The sequence below is a fragment of the Trichogramma pretiosum genome, unplaced genomic scaffold (assembly GCF_000599845.2).
Source record: "Trichogramma pretiosum strain Unisexual culture from Peru unplaced genomic scaffold, Tpre_2.0 scaffold64, whole genome shotgun sequence".
NCBI lineage: Eukaryota > Metazoa > Arthropoda > Insecta > Hymenoptera > Trichogrammatidae > Trichogramma > Trichogramma pretiosum.
Window position 1 is genome coordinate 267,915 of NW_019641692.1, and position 20,219 is coordinate 288,133.

The following is a 20,219-nucleotide window of genomic DNA, read 5'->3' on the forward strand; positions in this document are numbered from 1 at the left end:
AGCTTTTGACGTATACCCGTGCGCAATATACATAGGCGAGCTTGCGCTTATAAATGAGCTACGCGTGTCATGCGAGCGCCTATGTGTATGCATCACTTGGAGCACTGAATTGTCCTTATACGTTATGAGCGTGAACGCGATGTATGCATTATATATAGGCGAGCACACATATAGTACAGGAGAATGTGCGGCGCACATGAACGCCGGGGCAAAACTCGTTGATAAATTTGACTTCGCGCTCGACGAGGTATAGAGGCGCGGTATATTTCGCTTCGTCTATCATCTGTCGCGCGCGCGTACATCTTATACGTATACATACATTATAATACCTCGCGCTTCGTGCGCACCCATTGAAATCGGCCCCGAGCCGCGCGTACACGTCGTGCTGCGCGGTGGTGTACGCCATTTGCTGGTTAAAGCCGGCGACAAATTCTCCGTGTATAACACCGCACAGCAGACGACTCTCCTCTCTCGTAATTTAGACGTCGCTTTATATATACGTAAAATTACCTCCTCTTGTGTGTGCCCACATGTAACGCTATGTCTATGTATCATTATTAAATGCCGAGGCGATCGTTCGACTTTTAATCGTTTGGCGCGAAGCTATATAGATTTAATCAACCGAGTGCCCGGGTTTGGTATACACATTCGCTGTACGTCTTAATTATGAGAGTGTACGGAAGGCCGCTGCTCAGTACCTTTATTATAAACTTTGAATCGACGACGACGACGCGGAGCAATGAAGGAGCTGAAAAATCGTCGAGCTCGAGGTACACAATTTACCCGTCGCCGGTAGCTAATACGCAGACAGGCAATCGGGGCTGTGTAAGGATAACTTTTAAGGAAAGAAAAATGAACCCTCTGGCTCGCGCGAGCGCTTAATTTTCCCGCTTGCCGAGCCCTCTAATAATCTGAAATTTTCAGTCATCGGGCGTTCATGGGGATTCGTAATCATAATACACATACACATACGAAAAACTCGTTTTATACATGAAAGCTTATCCGTTTAAAGCACGTGGCGGCGGCGGTGGCGGCCACCGATAAGGATTTTTCCATCACCGCGGGGGGGCGCGTCGCTTTTAATATATAATTTTCTTTTAAACATATGTATTACACGGCAGCGGTGGCGGCGGCGTATATATCTCGTGCTCGAAATCTAGCCTTCCCGGCAAGTAATTTCCCCAGTGCGTTGAAAATACATATGCATACATGGACGCGCCGCACACCGAGGCAGATGCAATTTCGTCTATGTTGTATGCGTGCGTTATAACGCGCCTAAGCTCGCGTCGCTCCAGAGACACGCACTACATATACGTATATTGCCATAATGCGGCGCGTACGCGATTTTGATTTAGCTTTGAAATACGGCTTTATGTGGCTATGCGCGCAGTCAAACGAGATGAAGTTTCTTCGTGAGGCTAAAAAGTTCGCTTGGATATATAGTCGCGCGAGTTTCATTTTCGCAATAAATTAGAGCCGGGAGAATTTCAACTCGAAAAGAAAAAAAAAAATTAGTTATATTTATACTTTTTGCGTTAACTCGATGAGACATTTGAATATTCCGTAGAAAAAAAGTGACCCGCACGGCTCATCTTTCGCGCACTTTTTATACCAACATACACGTGTGCGAGCGAAGCTGTCACAACCGAAACATCATTTACAGTCCCAACGTTAATTCAATTGAGCACTCGTCGAAAAAGTGAATTTCCTTTTTTTACCCGTTTCTGTCGCGCGTTTATATGTATGCGCGTTCGCAGTCGTGACGGTGCATCGCTATGCCATGCAGTTATATCTAGTAATAAAAAAAAGCCGATCACTGAATGCATATATCTACTCTCGTACGTACGGCAGAGTCGCTCACATCGCTATCACACCTGCGCGTATAGAAAAAATAAAATTGAATTGATAGATAACTTAGATAAAAATGCATCGAAGATGCGGAGAAAAAATTTTCATCGTGTGCGCGCGCGTAAATTAAAATGTATCGGTTATAGGCTTATTTTGCATCGGAAGTTTCGAAACCGCTTCGCTCAAAATCAAAACTTTCAACGCTGTATATGCAGGCCATTTTGCTAGCGAGTACATTATAACGAACGCGAAATTTCTATCTTGTTTTCGGGACGCTCGAACGTAACGAAATACGCATTTTCGAGCGAGAAAGGAGGCATCTACGAACTATTACTATTTATAACAAAGTTTGTACAAAGCAAATTGTCGAGTCATCCCTCCCGATGCATGATAATCCTATACCTTATATTGATAAACAATAAGAGAGTGCGCTGCTTACACGTCTATGTATGTACGAAGCTCCAGAGTTATTGGTTGGAACATAAACAAAGTTTTAAACTTAATTTTTGGAGCCGAGCTAAGGTAATTTGAGAAAATTTAACGTTGAAACACAATGAAAATTTAAACTCTCATTACAATCGAAGACAAGTCATTTTTCTTTACTCGCCTCGTCGCCTCTGTAATTGTCTTTTCTCTTTTTCCCCGTATACTTTCGTATACGTGCGTATATCCTTACACGTTTGCAATTTATTTCCAACGACGACCAAGTGCCAAAGGATCTCTTTAAGTCGTCGTCTTCGTGCGCGACAGTAGTCTTTTCTATCTTTCTCGTCTTCTGCTTTTCTCTCTCTCTCTCTCTTTTTCTTTCACTAGTGCGCGACTTGTAATCAAGATGAAAGGCACGACGGGATCTTTCCGTGCTGCACAACTCTCTTGTCGCGATGACCCGACACCAATAATACACGCTCTCTTATACTCTTTTCGTTTGATCGAAAGTGAAAGAGCAAAAAGAAGGAAAAAAAGTGGGCTAAGCATGTGGAATAATCCTTTCGTGTATAATAAGTGTCATCGACTAACAAACGCTTGGACGTATGCCCAGGAGAAAATACTGCAAATGAGCCTTACCTGTGCAGGGTGTATTGCTTTCTTCAGATTTTTATTTCTAACAGTGGCGTGACTTATAGAAGAGATAAGAAGTACTTTTTGTTATTTTTATTTTACCATCGATAATTTCATAATTTAAAGGAGACGATTCAAAACATTCGAAGATAATACTCATAAAGTGTGTGAATTTGTGTGTATATTTTATCATTTTTGCCTTAAAAATATTTTTGCAGTTTATATAAAAAAATAAATGAAAACTGGTACATTACCCTTCAGCTAAGAATTCATGTAAAAATACCTTCGAAATAAAATTTAATGTAGGTTACTTTAATTTTAATATCTTCTTTTACATGAAATGTGTGTTAAATTTGAGGATTTTTTAAACTGTGAAATTGAATATTTGCTCTATATTTTTACTTTTGATTCAGTTTTGGTGTATGAGCGACATTTTTTTTTGGTACCTTAAAAAATATTGTCCTTGACATCTTAATTTTTTGGCATTTACTTATGTCCAGCATTTTTTCAATACAGCATATAAAATTCTGCATCAATGTTGATTTTGTACGATATCACGAAGTTAGGTCGAGATTATTTGAACTTAATTTGTAACAAAATCCTACTTATCTTCTGAAATGTCTATTTCAACGTTATTACTTTTTTATAGTGACATCCAAATTTATGATAGAATTCACATGCATTTTTACGTCCTATTATAGTGTTTGATACCTTCGTTTCAATTTTTTATCGTCGATCTCTTATTTTTATATCTTTGTAATAAATGTTCATCTTTTTTTAGCTACGGTTGTCACAAATTAATTGCTGATATTTTCCGCAAGAAATCGATTAATAACCCCTATTTTCAACATTTTCCTGATGTAATTCATCGTGTTTTTTGCTCTTTTTCGTGTCCCCAATCATTCATATTTATCATACATACGGATTCTCGATGTTTTGCCTTGAATTTCCCTGTCGGCAGCTACTTCATTTTAAGTAGTCGTTGAACAAGCTACAATGTAATGCTAAGAACATAAGTCTTCCTTTATAGTCAAATAAACCCTACATTTGCGCATTCTCGTATTGCAAGACGCACGCACACAATGCGTTTGCATTCAAGACGTGAAATTGTCGGTACGTACCGTATATTTTTTGTCGTCCTGCAAACTTTGAGTAAACAACTTAACAACAAATTTTATTAAAATCGTATAAGCGTGTACTGTTAAAAACAAGAGATACACACAGCGCGACATTGCTCAGCAATAAATGTATCGTTGACACTGAAGCTTTTATTGTGAGGATGCAAAATTCCCCGGGATCATAAGGTCGACGTGTATTAATTTATGACCCGAGAATTGAAATGTACAACCTTAACTTACGTCGTGATTCCTATAAATAAAAAGGGACTTTTCTGATTCGATGTTATTGCAGCCTGAAAGTTATTAAAATGCCCGTTTGATCGTCGCAGATTTAATATCGTGCAAATTATCGAAGAATTGTGATTTATTCCTATCCAGACAATATTATTCTTTTTGGATACATAGTTTAATGGGGTGTTTTAACTCTATCGATATCTATTTTTATTTAATATTTGACACAATTTTTATTTGTCTTTCATCCATCTTTAAATTTATATGATATTATTCGAGCATTGGACATGTAGCCATAAAAAGCACAAATTCGTACGCGCAAGCGTAAAAAAGTTTTAACACTCGAACAAAGCCCCTGACCGATTCTCCTTACAAATGGGCGAATCCCCCCGCCTCTCGTGCGTACTACAGTTTAATTAAAAGCGTTAAATTAAAACCAAAATTATTAAATGTACAGCCCTAATTCAAGAGGATATGAATTCTAGTTGATACTCTCCTACGCACGCACACATACACATACGTATATACATATAGGTATGTGTAAACATTCGGGCGTACGTTGGAGAGTAATAGATTCATAGTGCTACAAAGCGGACGTGAAATTACTGCGCGTACGCGTTCACTTCAGGGACTCGTTCCTCATAAGTTGCTATACGATCGTTATGTGCGGCTGTACTGCTGCTTCTGCGAAACAATTAATACCATTGAATTACGCACTAGTGTCTGTTTATTTTTTTTTCATCCTTTTCAGTCGCCCTCCACGTAACGCGTGGGCCACAATTGGCAATGTAATAAAATGTAATATTCCCAGCTTATAACAAAGTTTATTAGTATTTAACCAAAGTTAAAGGAACACTCGGGGCTTTGATTAAATTCCTTTCTTTGGGATATATTAATTCGGCCACGCATTATGTACACTCACAATCACTTGACGCAAATATTATGGCTGAACTTTCGTCGTACGTAGATGCACATATCGCACGTGTATAAATCGTTGTATAACCCGGTCGAATAATGCTGATGCAATTTATAATATTACGGACACGTTAGAGTTTTAGTAACTCACGACGCATAGATACGAGTCATCATCGATCTTTTGCTCATTAAGCTATACTCTTACATCACCGCGCAAATTAATCACAATCAATCATTAATTAATATCATCGATCCCCCGCGGATATGATATTAGGCACTTGTATGTGTGTGTGTGTGTGTGTGTTTGCGTAGATGTGTGTACATGTTTCGTATCGAGTTACACGTGCCTCTATGCATGAGAGCTCGATTGTGTGTATATTATAACGTGCCCTCGGTCACTTTATAAATTTCACGTCGTGCGCGTCGAGCTGGTTTAGTTTCATAATACGAAATGCGTTTGTACGACGGGTAACTTTACACATTTTCCCCTTACCCATTTATTTTTTTGTTGGGCTTCGAGAAGATAAATGCTCCTAGTTGGTTGGATAATATGAAAGTGCGTTAGTCGTTAATTACGCGCGATAAAAATGTGCGGTTATTGCTCAATCAAGCTTGCGGCTTGTGCTGCACGCGGTAAAAAATTATCGATTTTTCTTTCTTTCTTTTTTATGCCTATCATTAAAGGTTCGAGCGAACAGATAGGGTAATGTCGCGAAAAAAATCAATTTGTCGACACTTATCGCTACTCAGCACTCGAACTGTAAGCATATTGATTACTTTTTTGTTGTTATTTTGTTGTTTCAGTGAACGCCAAGAAACGGAAACGTCACCAGTGCGCCCCGTGGAGCCAGCCGAAGACGTGAAGTGAGCTCGAGTCTCATCGTAAGGGTGAAGCGCGCAGGTCGTACATACTTTTCCCGACTACTACTACAAAAACAACAACAACAACAACAACTTCAACTACAACAACAGCAACATCAACAATCGCTGCGTTTAGCCGTTTCGTGTATCGAGATTTTCGGCTATTATACTTGTTCGCAGAGGGAGAGCAAGAAAAAAAATGCTGCCGTGCATTACTTTTCTAACTACTCTTGTTATAAATCGATTTCTCGTATAGTGACTTGCACATAACACACAAGGGAGTCTCGGTGTCCGACTACGTTTTTAACATACATGATTTCTACAGGATTGTCGCGAATGATTTTTCCGACGATTCTCATCCTAATATACGTGAAAGAAAAAAAATTATCGGTGGTTATTTATCACTATACATACATTATAGATGTGATGATTGTGGAACGTTGTGCTGTGGTTATTAATTTTTTCTTTGTTTCTCATTACTTTTGTTCGCTACTATCAGAGGGCTTGGAAAACTGCTGTTATAGAAAAACCAAGGAGTCAAGGAGTCGTGAGTTTTAAACTTGTGATATTTTAATGGAGCGTTAAAAGAAAAAAAAAACATATTACTAATGGCTGTTCAATAACTATTATAGAATAGGGTACGAGTGTGATAAAAGTTTTCCGAGCCCGAGAAATTTTTTAAAAAAAATCCTATATAGCTTCGTAGAGAATCATATATAATGCTACGTTATTATACTTTTACTGCATAAATGTAAATTTATTATTATTATTATTATTATTATTATTATTATCGTTATAATTATTACTATTATTATAGTTTAGATTGATGATCATACGGTAGTCGTATTCAAAAGTCATGTGATTTATCTTCCTAGAAAGGTACGTGTTGGTATATAATATTATACATTTAGAAAAAAGTAGGTTTAAACTTTCCGCCACTGCAAGTACGCGCAGTTGCGAAATCGGAGAGTTTCTTTTGAAACTATACTGTTGTTGTACATTTGTTATGTATATGTAATTTTATATATTTTAATTGTTGCTTCTTCGACTAGTGAAAAGATAAAAAAAATTAACCATCGTGAAATTTAACCGGATACTAATTGACGTTCGCGTATACTTGACAGTTTTTTTTATAAAACATTTGACAATGCAAAAAAATACCTTCCATTGGACTAAGCAGAGTCGATATTTATTCGTCCTCTCAAAAAAGGCAAAAAACATAAATGCCATAAAATACGATAAATGAAAAAGCTTTTATTTACGGAATATGTTAAATAAGGCCCGTGCGAAGCGCGCAATATAAGGCAACGTAGGACAACAAAGGGAAATTTTTCAAATTGCACTGATAGTAAGTCCCCTGCGAGTAACGACAAAAGCTTTTTCTTTTTATTTACATTGTTTTTTTTTCAGCAATAAAAGATTGCAAAAATACTGATGCAATTCCCTTTGTCTTGGTAATCAGCAGTAACATATGCCAGAGAAAGCTACGGGGATCTTGTTGGACGTGAATATGTATATCTCTCTTTGAACTTTATCAACATTGTGCTTTTGTCGCTGACACAAGATAACATTCTTGTCTTCTTTTTCGGTATTAAAAATTTAATCTAAAATGCACGTACATTTTTTAAATCTATATAATAATGTCATTTCTGGGCGCGATTATTACGCTCGTTTTAACGGGCATTGTGTTGAGAGTAAGAGAGAGCTTCCGTAGAATCCAAACTCGCAGAAAAGTTGTGTGCTCTCCAAATCGAAAGTACTTAGCCTTCGATTTTAGATGCGTGACTGTACATCCAAATGACATCTTCTTCTCGATTTCTCGAGATTGGTACACGATTGCTTTAGGACCCTCGAAGTTGTTCACAAGGACACTCCGTCGTAAGTTGGAAAATTTCTCTTTGATCCATACGTACACTACTCTGCTGGAGCACGTTAATAATGATTTCATTAAACAATTGTCGATTATATTAAAGTTATGAATCGAACAAACTCTAATACAACGATGTTACGAATAAACAGAATTAAAAAAAAATTAAATCATGTCAAAAGCCTAATAAGATGTGAATTGTAATTAATGCTCGCAGTTGAAGGGAAAGCGCGCAAAGTAGTAGTATAATCGATGTTTAGTCGGACAACCGAGACTGTGACGGCGACGCGTGTATTGTATACGCGCGAATTATACGTGTCATTTCATGTATAAAGTATATACACTCTGTGAATTGACTATGACGATGACTTTGTAAAAGGCAAACATAATTTCACGTGAAAAAAAGGCGAGGAAAAGAAAAGAAAGAATAAAGAATGTATGATCGCATAAAAAAGAAAGAAAGGAAGGAAGGAAGAATGGGAGAGGAAAATATTGAGTTACGTAAACGGTAAAGGCTGACGCAAGGAAATAATACACACGGCTGTGAGGCGCTTTTTTATTCGTCGTCAGTGTGGAAGTCGAGGGCGCGAAAAATAAAGAAAAAAATAACAAACATACACATACACGACTACACACAAACACATAATCGCACGTAAATAGAAAATTTACGTATGAAAAAATTCTAACACTTTTAAGCATGTTACTCGATATAACTCCCCTTCAATTATTATATCAACACTCTTTTACGTGCCGCAAAAAAAAGTGAAATATTATAAATGTGAGTCATTCATGCAATGTATTCGAAAACAGAGAATGAGCGAGAGAGTTGAGAGCCATGCAGCCAAGCAAAATATAGAAAGATTCACACACTGTCTTTGTAATAGTGCAATAATGGTTAAATTATCTACGAATCCAACTCCTGATCCCCTCAATTAGACCCACATACATAAGTAGAGAGGTAATAAAGTAAAAACACGTAAAATATACATAATGTAGATACAATATCAATGAGATGAGTGTGTGCAATTTCTTCTTTGAATAACGTATACGAAAAATAAATAAATTAAATAATGGCTCGGTGTAGGTCATACTTTATACATAAGCCTTAAATAGTGATCTATACAAAAAAAGAACCCAGAAGTTTACATAACGATGCATCAATTAATGATTACGATACTGTAAGCTTGTGGAAGACAATTTATAGTGATTGAGTACGGTGAACGTAAAGGCTTTTTCTTTCTCGAGAATGCTGTGAATAATTAATTATATATTATAAAAAATAATATTCTATATTATGTATAAACGATCGAAGGTGCGGTAATATGCGAATTTTTAAACAAGGACTGGCTGTGAGATTTGTGTTTCGGCCCCAACTGCGAAGATGTTTTTAGTGAAAAAATGAAAAAATAAGATAACTTTATCAACAACAGATGCCGGATGAAGAGTTAACGATCATTAATTTAGTCGACACAGAAGATTCAAAGTATGCATGTGTGCGATCATGCAAATGAAGATCTAAATCGCACATATTCATAATATGAATAATTTTAAAAACTATAGCGACGGTAACAAGATGGAGGATAGTGAGAAATTGGAAAAAGTGCGAGAAAAAAGTTGGAAATGAATAATCTCACAACGTAACAAAAAAAAATTATAAAAAAAATGTAGGAAAAAAATATGAGTTTAAATATAATGTAAGATGAATATGAAAAAAAAACAAAACAGTAAAAAAATGAAGCATGATTTTTACGCGATGATGATAATGCTTCAACATCGTCGAGACCGGGATACAAGGGTAGACAACAGAACAACAAAACTTTTACGTAGATGAGCCTAAACAATTATTATCGTTAAATTTCATTACTTAATAGATACACGAATTAAGGTGTATGTGTATATAATATACGATTATTCGTTAAAATCATAGGTGAAAAGAACGTCTATATTATTTGTTGGGAGAAAAATATAAATAAATTATATTATATATATACAAATACCTATTGTGAGAAGATGAAAAAAAATATATATATATTTAGGATAATCATTTGTTAAATTTTTTTGGTGATAATAAACATAACATTAAAGATAGGATTATACAGAAAAAGTATGATTTTGTATAAGCAATTGTATGCATATGAAAAAAAGTACATTTTAGTAATGTAACGTAATGCATACCTATATGTATATGGATCTGTAAATATTCATACACATGTATGTATGTGTCAGTGTGCAGGAAAAAAAAAGAAAAGGATAGTGCAATGGCTGACAGTATATCCGATAAAATTGCAGATCATTTTACGAGCTCGTTTCGCAGTAAGGCCTAAGCGCGAGTTCGATGTGTGAGAGAAAATGTACGAATGGAAAAGAAAAAAAAGTTCATTATAGTGAGAGTCATTTCTGTACGTTTAGGGTATGACTAGGATGTACATGCGTATGGATACATACAATTTTTTTGACGGTTGAAATGAATGAATAAAATATTGCATATAGACGCAAAGTAACCGCTTTTTGAGAGAGAGCTATATACTCCACGAAAAAGTCAATAACTCTTATATTCAAATAGAAACACACACATACACGTACACGCATACACATATTTAAACGATCTTACACGAATATTTCCGATCTTCGCGGGGATAGAATAGGAAATAAAAAGAGGCATCTGTGTAGGGCAAGGATTGAAAAGAAGGAAAAAAGAAGAAACAGAATATTTTTCTTTGAATTCCCCCAAAGCGGCGAGCTTTATTCTTTCCTTCCTTTTTTTCGATTGTCTTCGATTTTTTAAACCCAAATAGCAAAGGGCAAGTGATATATACATATTTATTATTACGATGACGATGTTGATAATGATAATAATAACCGCGGTTATCACTTGAGCAGGCCTTAGTTTAGTGAAAAAAAAAGTAATAACTGAACTTATGAAAATTTAATGTGGAAAAGTGAGGAGCGTAAATAGCGTAATAAATAAACTCGAACATCGAATACACAATATATGCATGCGCATATTAAATTATGTTGACCATTAATTAACTATAATATTGAATACAACTGTATTTGTCGTCTTATTATTGCTGGTAAATATGAATTATCATCGTTGATTCGATGTTGAATGCAATGGTTACAATATGTGATGGTATCTTTTAATTGTTTTATTTTTTTCGTTTGTCCAATCGTTGCTGTGTACTTAAACGGCATTGACTCTTTATAAATTTATACTTTTTTATCGTTTATCGGGCTCTCATTTTGTCGATCGTTCTCGGGTCTCATTGCTTTTTTTTGTCGCATTTAATCGCGGAGCTTTATATTGATGGATTAAGTGAAATCCAAACTGCAGATTAGTTTTTCACACTCGCTGCCTGACTGCCGCCGCCTTGCACACACATTGTTCACTCCCCCGCGTGCAATGGTGTCCAAGATATATGTGCAACGCACGCTCGCACAATCACACGCGAAGGCTCTAAATTACGAGCACGGGTGACGATACAAATTTCCCAGGCAGTGGGGGTAATTAATCAAGATTCAAAGCCTGGGCTAGCGCGAGCACCAAACCGTATAAAAGCGCGCGCGCGCGTGCGCGAAAAAGGAAAAGCTATTGTCAACGCAGCAGGCGGGCGTGCGCCTTGCGCTTTAGCTTAATTATTAAGATAAAAAATAGTCATCTGCAGTAGAAGATTGATCATATCACGTGCAAGCACGACGAAGACAAAAATGAAATTATTACGAGACGCTCCCCTCCGACCCCTTCCGCGTTCAAAACGACAAGTGAACGCTGAGAGAATTTTTCCACTTATTGACGAGACTTTTTTTTCCAAAATCTTCAAACATTCAAAAATTTCTATTTCGTATACCGATTTACACTCACACAGTCCAGTTTCAAGCGATTTATCGAAAGATCATTTTGTCGCAATGTAAAGCAACGGGTTTTAAAAAGTAAATATATATCCAGGCCCACGAGACACGTATATATAAAATAAAAAGTAAAATTATGGTAAAATTAAGTATAATTATAATAGAGTCGTGCCTGACCGTAGTAGGACCATCCCTGTAAATAATATGATAAACGAGATAGACCGTCGCAGTGATGACAATGTTGCTGCGTCGTTCGCCGTTATTGTATATTAATCGATTGACGAATATTACAAATACATGATATATAAATATGGGTCAAAATAATACTTTTTTACAAAACCGTGCGCACGTATGTCACCGATCTTGACGCGCTTTTGGTATGTTATAGTACATGGTAAAAAGGTCCCAAAAAAAAAGTTTTAGACCCCCTCCCCCCTCCTACCCCCCACTTCGGGTATAAACGTCCATTTTCGATCTATATTTTTTCTGAGGACATGAAGCAAGTAAAAAATCTGAAAAAATTCATAAAAATACTTTTCCACAATCCAAACAACCTCGAATTTTTTCAGATTTTTTGAGTGCTTCAGGCCTTCAGATAAAATCATTGAAAATTTCAAAAATCGAGATACGGCGGTATGAGCCGATGTAGTACTCGGAAATTTTTTCAGTTATTTTTCGCATTAAAAAACATAACCTCAATTTTTTTCAGATTTTTTCAGATTACCTAACGCACCTTTTGAAGCCAAAAACCGATTTTTTTGACGAAAATAATTTTTTTAGGACAGTACGGAGCCTCGAAAAATCTGAAAAAAATTTTTTCTTGTTTTTTTCATCAAAATACGTAATCTCAAATTTTTTCAGATTTTTTAATTGAAGGCGATAGCTTCTAGGGCCGAAAAATGCTATTTTTAACAAAAAATGGTTCCTAGAACCCGATGGTTCCGGTGAAAAAATTTGAAAATATTTTTTTTGAATTCCTTGTCAAATTTTAATAAATTTTGACCGTTTCAAAAGTTCGATTGAAGCTTCCTAGCTCATTTTAGAGCATCAAACGAGTTTTATCATTCCTTAATGTCTTCAGAAACGTCTTCAGATATTTTGCACTAATCTTTGTCCTGCTCTAAAATGAGCTAGGAAGCTTCAATCGAACTTTTGAAACGGTCAAAATTTATTAAAATTTGACAAGGAATTCAAAAAAAATATTTTCAAATTTTTTCACCGGAACCATCGGGTTCTAGGAACCATTTTTTGTTAAAAATAGCATTTTTCGGCCCTAGAAGCTATCGCCTTCAATTAAAAAATCTGAAAAAATTTGAGATTACGTATTTTGATGAAAAAAACAAGAAAAAATTTTTTTCAGATTTTTCGAGGCTCCGTACTGTCCTAAAAAAATTATTTTCGTCAAAAAAATCGGTTTTTGGCTTCAAAAGGTGCGTTAGGTAATCTGAAAAAATCTGAAAAAAATTGAGGTTATGTTTTTTAATGCGAAAAATAACTGAAAAAATTTCCGAGTACTACATCGGCTCATACCGCCGTATCTCGATTTTTGAAATTTTCAATGATTTTATCTGAAGGCCTGAAGCACTCAAAAAATCTGAAAAAATTCAAGGTTGTTTGGATTGTGGAAAAGTATTTTTATGAATTTTTTCAGATTTTTTACTTGCTTCATGTCCTCAGAAAAAATATAGATCGAAAATGGACGTTTATACCGGAAGTGGGGGGTAGGAGGGGGGAGGGGGTCTAAAAATTTTTTTTTGGGACCTTTTTACCATGTACTATAACATACCAAAAGCGCGTCAAGATCGGTGACATACGTGCGCACGGTTTTGTAAAAAAGTATTATTTTGACCCATATATAAATAATTATTACAAAGATTATATTATATATAAAAGAGTAAAAAAGTTATATATCTTTAAATGAATAAACATACGAGCTTTTCTTTCTCAATTTTACACTTTTTTCTATGCTATGTTGACGTGACACCCAAAAATGATATTGAACACGAGTATAGACTTTTCTTACCTCGTTTACGGAATTTAAAATCGTGGTAATAATGCTGAAAATAATTGTTCCCAAAATTTGTTTCATCTATTAAAATAACTTTACAGATAAAAGCTGATTTGAATTCAAGGAATAACTTCAGAAAAAGTATCAAGTTTTTAAAAATATTCTTAGGATCAGATGATCTTTGGTCATTGAAATAATGAAAAATGAGCTCGAAACGCGTGTGATATTGAGAAAGAATGTCTCGTATAGATTATGAAAAAAATGAGCCTGAAAAAATTCTTGTGATGACCGTAGATAAAGTCGTACATCGTGCGTATGCGGCTATATTATAATATTTAATAAATAGTTAGATAGAAATCATAACACAACGTGGTGTCTCTTATTTAAGTAGTTGTCGATTAGATAAGGCCATTTTAATAAATATTAGGCGATTTACAATTATAAAACGAGACTTGGATGCAATATTGACATTTAGTACGTTTTTTTCCCGAATATTACAACTAATACATAAAAGTCAATGTGACCGAATTGAGAGGTGAAAGAGTAAAAAAAGCAATGCGAAGACTTGTGATTGTATATTGGGGTGTCGAAACATTTTTCGTATAGTGTATATACGCGTGTCGTCGGTGTCATCGATTGAAAAACTCATTTTTCGCGTTTGTATACGAACATTTCCCCTTGGACCATTATTCATTGTTGTTTTGTTCGATTCCCCCGGAAATATTGCTATGATCACTTTCGCACGTACGCAAATTTCTCACGTGAGTACGGGTAATATACACACATTTTTTTCTGAGTTTTCGAGAGACAAAAAATTATCATTGGCTGCATGAACTTTTGTACCAGTAAATTATAATAAATGTATCAAAAAAAGTTAAATAAATGCAAGTAATTCGATGAAAAACCTAAAAACGAAGTTGCTCAACTCTTGTTAGAATTTTTTCGGGGTCATGCGTATTTTCGAAAATGGATGAGATAAATTTTATCTAGACGCGTGTTTGACCGGAAAGAGAAAACGAAAAAGGCCGAGGGTATTAAAGTATAACACATGCATTAAACGATAATTTAGATGAAAGCGCATTATAAATGAATAGATATGTAACTTACGCATATACTTATATACAATTATACGATAAAAAATACTGTAAAACCCACATTATACACATATTTTTAGGTACAAAAAAAATAATAGAGAGCAATAAATAGAAAAAATACATTCGAAATATATCAACGAACATTGTTTTATGAGCAACCATACGCGTTCAGAGCGATAAAAAATATTATTATTATACATACATTAATAAAATACAAACATACATAGACCAACGCGTATGTGATAAAAAATATTGTGGACTCGAGTATACTATTTTGGACAGCAATGAGAATAAAAAAATTTCCAGTACAAACGTGCAACCTTCTTAAAACGGCTATTCAATATCTCGGAATTGTAAAACAAAGGCGTTATTCTAAACAAAAGTTAAAAAATTATGTATTGAGTTTGACTGAGTCCAATAGTTGATAATGTTTAAAAAATTAACTATAAACAGAGTCGACAAAAAAATAGTTAATAATAAAATGGTGAAAAATTACAAAAAAAAAATTAAAAATTCATTAAAATAATGGACATTGTATTTGAACATTTTCCATGCCTTACGACCTTAGGATTACAGTGTAATCAGATTGTATAACGAAAAAAAAGAGCATAATATATATGTTAACGACGAACGAAGACGAAACGGACAGCATGAAAATAAAAAATGATAACACATGATATAAAGAAGACGACGACATTCAAGATATTTAATGGTATGCGAGAGAATATGATTTTCCTAGCTTTTCAATTGTGTAAATTAGTTATGAAATGTTTGCATGCGGGTCTTTATATATGATACATCTTATAAAAAAAAATTGAATTATTGAAAATCCTCCACAATAGAGAGAGAGAGTCAATGCAGAGGAAATATTATTAATAATATAAATCGTAAGCTGAAGTGTCGCGTTATGTAATTGAATAGGAATCTTCCGATTGCAATAATTTCGTGGTAAATATATACATATGTATACATACATTTATGACGTAAGTGTATATGTATATATATGTAGACCATATGTATAAAAATATTTACATGAGTAAAACAAAAAGTAATTTTTATGCAAAGCGCCCCTGGGGTTCGAAAAAAAAAAATTATGCGTCAATGCGAGATGATACATAAGACAAAGGTGAAAACACAGAATTTAATAAGCAAAAAAAAGTTAATAAGTAAAAATTATTCAATTAATTTAGTTAGTAACATGAAAAGGCAAGTGGCGTGAGATATGTGAGCAACGCATACTGTTTTATTATTATAAGTACACTTTTATTATAAACGAATTGACTATTATTACGTTGCTGTTGATAACCACTATTTATTATTGTTTTCAATGTAGTGAAAAAAGAGGCTCATATGATATATATTTACGATGAAACTGTGCAAGCGCAGTCGATAAATCGTTATGTTGATTCTTTAAAGAAGTTTATTAATATAATGTTTCATATTCGCGTCATGTACCGTTTAATTTTGCTAGTAGCTTCGTTAATCTTGACGATACGCATTAAATTCAAATTTATCGATCTAATAAATCTGTTGCAATAGATTTTTTTCTCCTCGAGATTAACTATTTTAATTTCTCCTCAAACAATAAAAAAATAAAATAATGCACGACGTGGTACTATTATTTTGTCATTATAATGCGAAAACTAAAAGAGTACGAATTATTCGGCATAATTGCACGCTGCGATAATGTATAATGCGTATTATGAGGGAGAGAAGGCATAGAGCTTATGATTTGTGATGAAAAAAGCGGTGCTTGTTTTAAAATATAGAGTACGTATTTTAAAACATTAAAAGGGGAGGTGTATTGTTACAAAATGAAAAGAAAAGGGGCAAAGAAAATTTCTTTTGCGTTGTGGAATTCTTTTTCGAAATAGAGAAAAGTCGAATTACAAGTGGAATGTTTTTTGTCAATTGAAGAAAAATACGAGTATGATAAAAGAAGCAGCGAAAAAATTGTCGATTTTATGAGAGAAGAACCCTATAGTGATATATATTTTTAAATACCACGCTAAATACTGCATTATCATATTAGACTTGAAACTTTTATCAAATAATCGAGAGTGAGAAAAAATTTCCCATCTTCACGATTGTGCGTGATGGAAAGAACGGAATTTGTTGAAAATACATCGATATCACAGAATATAGTTATTTTAATTTTAGCTAGTGATTAATAATAATTTAATTACAAAAATAGATATAATATTATTTTTATGTTACGTATGTTTAATTTAGTTGTCGACGGTTGTGATTTGTGAATAGAAAACAAATTGATTTAAAATAGTTTGAAAAATTAATTTATTACATAGTTATTATGTTAAAATATTATATACTTTGTAACGCAAAAGCGTAGCTGACTTCGAGCAATGATTTCCTCCATTAATGTAAAAAAATGCAATAAAAAAATTTAAATTTGTGTTTTTACTGACAAATAAAAACGTTTGATTGAAAAATTATCATGCACACTGAAGATCTACCATCAGAGTAAGTAAACCTTGAAGATACATCGATCCAGAAAATTGGCCAATATCATCGATGAAGCAGTCAATCCAATTTCATTGGGATTAATTTAACGTATGTTCGTGGTTGATTTCAAGCCATTTACTTGGAAACAAGCAAAAAATGGGCCTTTCTCTACACAGACATATGTGCGCGTTCGCTGTCGAAAACTATTTTCACCGTGCAGTGAGCGTATCCATCCTCGGTTTCCTCTTCTTCTCTTTCATTATATTGTCTTTTATTTTTATTTTTTGTTTTGTTTCGTTTCTCCTCTCGGCTCGAGCCTATCCGTTTGTTGGTGACAGACAAGTATTTATTTGTTGGACCATCACAGGCTGCTGCTGTTGCAGCGGCTCACTGGCCTAATAGTCTATTTTTATTTATTGCTATTGGAAAATTCCACATTTCACTCATTGTATCGTTTTCTGGGCCGACTGCAATCGAAATGAATGGAAAAACAATCACTAAATTTGGCAGGTGCCGTCGATCAAACAAACAAAGCAACATTTGCAACGCATTCCTTTTTTTTACTTTAAATCATTTTTCAGCGATCTCTTTTCTGCTCTTCCTTTAAACATGTAGGTCGAGCTCGTTTCGTTCTTAAAGTTTTCCGGATACCCGTATCAACATTTTTCGTCTTCCGCCGCTCGCTTCACGCGCGAGTTTTATTTCTCTCTCTCTCTTGCCCTCAGACTTTGTGCGGCTGATAAGAGCACATAGTCGTTGGTACGCGTGGCTGAGTGGTATTTACGAGCTCGGCTATACGTTTTTTCGACGCTTTCAGAAAAGAGAGAAACGTGATCCTTGGGATGCGGCTGTGCGTCTGCGGCCACACGGCGATCGGAGCTTTTGCAAGAGCCAAACGAATGCCGCGCGCGAAGCGCATCTTCATTTTATTAGCCGAAATAGCAGCAGCCTTGATGGAATGCGCGCGCTACGTCGTTTAAGCCAAGATTTGCGAAGCTGTAAATTGTCGAAACTGTATTCGTTTTTTTTGCTCTTACAAAACGTACGCCTAATGTAATTATTCAAAGTGGAGAGGCTTTTCGCAAGCATTCATAAAGTTGATACCTTCTTTTGTTTCGTAGGCACACATATACACACACGAAGGAATGAATAGCGCAAGGTGCGCTACGCATAACTTGGCAATTAAGACGAGCCTCTTTAAGGACGAGCTTAGATAGCTGACTCGATCGATCAAGTTTCCCGACGTAATGAAGATGAGCTTATTCAGCTCGTTGACTTTGAATTGCCTATGTATATAAAATTACGAACATATATAATTGCTCAGTTTCAGATCTTTGATCTTCTTATTTGCAGGAAAAGGCACGACAGATTTTAAACGGCGCGTCTGAATTTATTCCCTTTTGTCAAGGTAGACGTTTTTTGATTTCGACTACTCCAATGAAGATATCCAAGCAAAAAGGAATCGGATGATTTTTTACCCCAGCACCATCGAAGATATTCAAAGATATTATACATTCGTATAACTTACATAGTTGAACCTTTAGCTTTTTTAACAATAAACGATAAATGTTAATAGTTCGTATGTAGCAGCGAATGAGCGCGTCTGTTATGTCTTACTTTTTCAATTTCACACAAAAAAAAGAAGCCAGAACACCAACTGAAGATTATCTTATACTTGTCAAGTCAATATAAATAAAAGCTACGCGTAAAAAAATACCACAGCAATAAGTGAATTTCTAAATTTTTCGACGAAAAAAAGTGCATTCCGAATGAAAAAACTAAACAAGAAAAATAACGAATTTCGCCATGGGTTTCATTGTGTACAATTCAGCTTGTCGAGTATTTGATCGACGCGAACCATATTTGCCATGCGATGCACCGGCTAACGATAATACCGTAATTGTGATAATTAAACGTAAAAAAGAGACCCGCGTAGAATTACATTAATAAGTCGACAAAGAAAAATGAATTATGATATTCTACGGCGAATTAATATACGGATAACCAAAATAAACGGCGTTAAAATTTACAACATACGATTTAGAGATTTAAGCATACCTCATTATATAAATAATTTATATTTAGTAAGATGAGAAACAAAATTTACGTATTTATTGAACCGTTATGGTATGACAAAAAAGAGGAACGCGAGTAAATTAAGAAATTTGTGCGGTGAAAAAAAAGATAATCTCGAAAAAAGCTATGAATAATATTACAGCCAAAATTTCATCGAACATGCCTACAGGGAGTGTTATTATAATTATTATTCTCGAATATGATACTTTGCTACATGTATAAGTAAGAGATATAAATTTATGTGATGAAGCGATGGAGACGCTAAAAAAATTAACGATGAAATATTGAGTAGGTGATCTTTGTTAAACATAAGAAGGTGTTCTTTGTGGCAACATTTTTGCAGAGATAAAAGAGATGTATAATTATTGTATACCTTAAATAGACGACGTATAAAAAAAAAATATAAATCGAATATAAAAGACATTTTTAGGAAATTTCCGGTAGTGCGTAAAGACGTTATCATTAGGATACTATAAATATAATATTATAAATGAAAAAAATCATCCAATTAATGACACCGTCATATATCACAATGATGGTGCTATACGAATGAATTTTATTAATTATATATTATCGATGCGAATGAAAAGTACCCATGATTATCATAAATAAATGCGTATACATATGAAATATAATAATGAAACTTGTAATAACAGTAAATATTAAGAAATAAATAATATAGACGTGTAAAAACCATACTTATTATGTAACGATGTAATTGCTATTGTCAGTGTTCAATGTTGAGATATTTACCGGAATAAAAGGCAAAAAATGCGGAATATACATAACCACGAGCGTAGATGAGTTTGTTTACTTCGCAAACACCACCC

General features: G+C 34.6%; 1 protein-coding gene across 1 annotated transcript in view; it reads left to right on the forward strand.

Annotated features, from left to right (window-relative positions):
* Positions 1-10,249, forward strand: part of LOC106656191 (broad-complex core protein isoforms 1/2/3/4/5-like) — a 47,475-nt gene extending 37,226 nt beyond the window's left edge. Inside the window, exon 10 of the mRNA XM_014376909.2 lies at positions 5,976-10,249. Within this exon, the coding sequence (XP_014232395.1) occupies positions 5,976-6,039 (64 nt within the window). The 3' untranslated portion in view covers positions 6,040-10,249. The remainder of the gene's footprint in view (positions 1-5,975) is intronic.
* The last annotated feature ends 9,970 nt before the right edge of the window (positions 10,250-20,219 follow it).